Source organism: Punica granatum, chromosome 6 (assembly GCF_007655135.1).
Source record: "Punica granatum isolate Tunisia-2019 chromosome 6, ASM765513v2, whole genome shotgun sequence".
In the NCBI taxonomy this organism is placed as follows: domain Eukaryota; kingdom Viridiplantae; phylum Streptophyta; class Magnoliopsida; order Myrtales; family Lythraceae; genus Punica; species Punica granatum.
In genome coordinates this window covers 17,523,311-17,527,851 of record NC_045132.1, presented here as the reverse complement: position 1 = coordinate 17,527,851, position 4,541 = coordinate 17,523,311, and the positions used below count along the sequence as shown (strand labels likewise).

Sequence of the window (4,541 nt, the reverse complement as noted above, 5' to 3'; positions counted from 1 at the left end):
TGGATGGAAAAAAAATCACGCTGGGTGAGCATTACCCTTTAGTGGGTTTACTCGGCTTGATTAGAATAGTAGCAGTCTACACGTTGAAAAAAAAAACCATTATAATAATTAGCTTTATACCTGTCCAAATCATTTTAGTTCTCCACAGCCACAAGAAAAGTAGAATAATCTCTATTTTTTGAATTGAGGAGGAAGAAAGCTAAGCTTGCATTTGTTTTTCGAGTTTGATAATGATCTTACTCAATTTTATTTTATACAATGATTGGGAATATATATGTATGTATATATAAATATAAAAGTAGATTAAACTTTTATTATTAAAAATTAATAAGTATATATAAATATGAAAATAAATGAAAAAATTATTATTAAAGAATTGATTAAAAAAAATGATTAAAAAAAATTGAAAATTTATTATTAAATGATTGAAAAGAGAACAAAATAATGCAAGCGAAAAGCGTTTGGTTCTAGAGTTGGATAAATAATCCAATTCGACTCTCCCCAAAAGAGCAACAGTGCCCTGTCAATTTCTGCAAATTTGCCCGACCACGCTGCATTTAAAAAATTAAAACCAAAAAGATAAACCCATAAACGGGCAAAGGAAGAAAGGCAAGGGCGCGGTGAACCCGTGAGTCCTCTCCATCTCTGCAAGGCTCCCCTCCCCTCATCAACGGGCAAAAAGAAAGTACACTCGCCACTGTAACCCCGTGACCCCTCCTCCTCTGACTCTCTGCAAATCTCCGCCTGATAGCCTCCCCTCCTCTGCCATTTCCCTCCCTGTGTTCCTCTCGTGATAGAAGACCGGCTCGATTGCAGATCTCGGCGTGCCCATCATTCCCAAATCGTCCGAGGGCCTTGCCTGCGGTGACTGTCCTTGCGCATTTCAGCCCCCACTTCTCCAGGTATGGTCTGAATGTCATCGCTTTCGTGGTTTTGAGGTCTGTATATATCATATTAGGGTATGTATATCAGTGTTAATTTGAAGAAATTAAGTGTGGTTATGTTCGATTAGTGTTGTGGAGTTAAGTTTGAATTAGCTGCTGATTGATATTGTTTTGGGCGTCGGATTGCTGATGGAACGGTTAATTATGAGGTCGGGGTCTAATTTTGGATAATTGATGTTGAACTGCAAGTTCGGAGAAGGTGGGCTGTGGGTTTGTTCGATTTCTCGTGGTTGATGATGTCGAAATAGCCGAAATTAGAATTGGTTGGTGTTGTCTTTAGCCTCGGACAGCTTTCTACTTCAATTTCTGTTGAAACTGTCGTCAATTGCTCTGGTTTCAAGTGTTCTTATTGAAGACAGCTTCTCGCCGTCGTTTTTTATGTGCCTGTCTGAGATGACAACCGAAGGACAAGCCATGCCAACCGTTTCTCTTCTTTCAAATTTGCCACTGTAGAGATTATATGGTAAAAGGAAATTAGAATTAATTAGGTAAGATAGAATAAGGGTAAATTAGGCACAAAAAATAAAGAATCTTGGCATTAATGATTCGGAGTTTAAAATTTGTAATTTGAGTTTGCTTATCCTATGCCCTTAGGGCATGTTTGGTTCACCGGATTAGGTAGGGCACAGATTAACTATTCCGTACGGCTTAGATTTTTTGTCGTTTGGTTCAACGGAATGCGGAATAGCTATTCCGACTCGGGATCCATATCCGGTTTACATGCGAAATAGGGGTGCCGCCCATCACGGTCCAGATTAGCTTATCCGGATGCGGAAATGGAGGCGAATGGACAAAAATACCCTCATCTTCTTTCGATAATTACAATGCATGCCATCCCATAAAAGCCTCGCTTCTCAGCGATCGGACATTTCCTCTCGGAAGAAAATTGTAAACCCTAGCAGAGCTCCAGCCGTGCTCCCGATTCGAACCTCCCCTGAGAGCTCTTCAACATCAATGTCGGCCAGACATTGGGCATAAGGAGTGCGACATTCGGCATAAGGAGTGCGTTCAAGTTTAAAATTCACTAGAAGCATCTCATTGTTTTTATCTCCGAACCAAGTCAAATGGGACTGCAGTAAGCTGTCCATTTTCCCGCTTGCGAGCTCTGCTTCCGCTACCAACCTTTCTTGCGTTTCCTCTGTGGAGCTTTGAACAAACAGCGATTCTCTTCCATCTGTCGCAGGTAAAAAAAGCAACCTCTTTGTCCCGAAAAAAGAAAAAAAAATCACGGGCTTTCGTTCTTTCTTGATCGTTTGCTTTGCCTGGCTGCCCGGATTTCGATTTTACCATTTCAGCTCTAATTTCGGTGGAAAGTTCTCGCCTTTAGACATTTGACGGATGAAATTTATGCCCGGAATTCGGTTAGTTGACTCTCCGCTATTCTGATGAGGTCGGAAGTGTGTCAGATTGGCTCCGGCATTTTAAACTCACTCTCTTTGTGAACTAGGGTTTGCTTGTTGATGCTTTAGTTCAATCGAATTGTCTGAGCACATTGCACAAACTTAAGATGATTGATTGATGGGGACTGCAATGTTTGCTTATATTGTAGTGTAGCCAGCTGTTTTTTTTCCCCTATTGATCATGGAGTTCATAGCATTCTCCTGATTTCGGGAACCGGAGAATGGCGTACTGCTGATAGTTCGAGTTGTGATCCTCTTCTGCCGGATGTGCTCTTATTTATGCTGAAAATTGGAACCTTTCTCCATTAGAATCGAATGTCTCATGTTTCTCGTGGGAATGATTGCTAATCCCTCGAAAGCCATGGAAATTGATCTGCCCTGTGCCTCTTAGTTGAATGCCCTGTGACCTCGAATGATCATGAATATGTGTGTCTGGGCGCGCTCAGGATGATGATAATTCGTTACGGTCTCGACTCTCGACTGCACTGTCTTGCTAACACTGCGTCATCATCTTCACATTGCGTGCGCAGCTCAGAAGTCGGACCTGACCTTTGGACCCTCCAAGGACTGCTATCCTGAAGTTTTAAGTTGACGGAAGCTAACCCAGGATTCGTGAAACTTGAACAGAAGTCATGAAATCTTCAGAGATGCCATTGAAGCACAGCAGCAACAGCACAAAGGGACAAAGCGAACCAAAGAGACAGAATCTCCAGAAGCCTCCTTTTCGACCGGTTAAGGACGACACAAAACCCATCCTCCAGGACCCGGTACTCTCACTCTCTCTCCCAGTTCGATTACAAGTGAAAAACGGTTTCAAAGGCTAGTAAATATGTTTGATAGTGTATGAAGGATAGCCTTTAGACTGTCTACTTATCGAATAAGTAATCTGATCTTTCTTATTTTGGGTTTCGTTTGTTTCTCCTTTGTAGATATTAAGATCAGACCCGATCGAGACAGAGGAAGCAGTGCTACGATTGCCTCCATTTGACGCGACCCAATGAGCCTGCAATTCAATACAAGATTAAACTGAATCTGTGAATTATATACTCGTTTTGATGTCCACAGAACTCAGCTTGTCTGAATGGCAGAAGCCTTTCTCCAGATAATTGCAATTAAGTTGTTCGACTGCATTAGACGTTATCTCCACATGCCATTCTGATATGCTTGCAGTTCCTTTTATAAATTCACTGCTTGTAATTGCAATGCACATTCTCAAGTTGAAATATCATTGCTCGAAAATGTAACTTGACGCTCAAGTCACGTCTTACAATTGTACATGCTTGGCACTAATTACGATAGGGAAGTTATGGACAAGGCTTGCGATGCATTTCAAAATCGAGAAATTTCTATTGGAATGGGGGCTGTTCGATAACGTCCATAAGAAGGAGATTCGATTGGGTCTTGAAGAATTGAAGCCCAAGATACCAAATGAAAGTATGTATGAAAGACTACGATCTGCGATCAAGTATGAAAAAGGTATATTGATCGGTATGTATTCTTCACGGAAAATTTAGGTATGAAGGTGTCTAACTGCACGCGAAGCATACCAAAAAAACTATCAAATATTGGAAAATGATAATTGATATATATATTGGCCTTGTAGGCCAGGGGACCTTGTTTAGGAAAGGAAGGCATCCCAGAAGCTTCCATCCATATCTGATACTGAGAGGACGAATCTGTGTTCCATCGGATTTTGACATGCCATTGCCGCAAAAGGACAGAAGAAGATGACGAGAAAATTATGAGGTGTTCCCTGCCTCCTTCGGACATATTGATTATTGAGCTCAGCAGATAAGAAATTGAATATTGAAAAGCCTATTTGACCATACACACGAGGTGGCTGGACCGTGTGATTATCTTTGGAATTGTCTCATTTGATGGCGTGCTTATTGGGATAAATCATTTTGTTTGTCATTGTTAAAGGAATCCCAAGCATAGCCTAACATGATTATATATGTTGTAAAATTGACAATCGGACAACAGCTTAGCTTTGATCCAATAATACCTTTGGTGTGTTATCTATTTTTTTAAATTATAAAAATAGATAATTATGCTTATTACATTATTAAATAATTAATTTTATTAATAAACACAATTTTTAGTAATTTAATTTAATTTTTTAATTTTTAGAATTACCTTTCTTTATATTTTTTAAAATTTTTATTTTTTATTAATTATAAAAATTGTCATTAAAATT

At 39.7% G+C, this 4,541-nt stretch overlaps 1 protein-coding gene across 4 annotated transcripts; it reads left to right on the top strand.

The window, feature by feature from the left end:
• Positions 1-514: 514 nt before the first annotated feature.
• On the top strand, positions 515-3,600 carry LOC116212431. 4 transcript variants are annotated; one of them, XM_031547046.1, is made up of 3 exons: positions 515-902; positions 2,880-3,111; positions 3,274-3,600. In XM_031547046.1, the coding sequence occupies exons 2-3, from the start codon at positions 2,977-2,979 to the stop codon at positions 3,343-3,345; spliced, it is 207 nt and encodes a 68-aa protein (XP_031402906.1). In that variant the 5' UTR covers positions 515-902; positions 2,880-2,976; the 3' UTR covers positions 3,346-3,600. The 4 variants fall into 4 exon arrangements, with proteins under 4 accessions (XP_031402906.1, XP_031402904.1, XP_031402908.1 ...); XM_031547044.1 differs by having other exon boundaries at positions 547-902; positions 2,875-3,111; XM_031547048.1 differs by lacking the exon at positions 515-902 and adding an exon at positions 916-2,127.
• Positions 3,601-4,541: the final 941 nt, after the last annotated feature.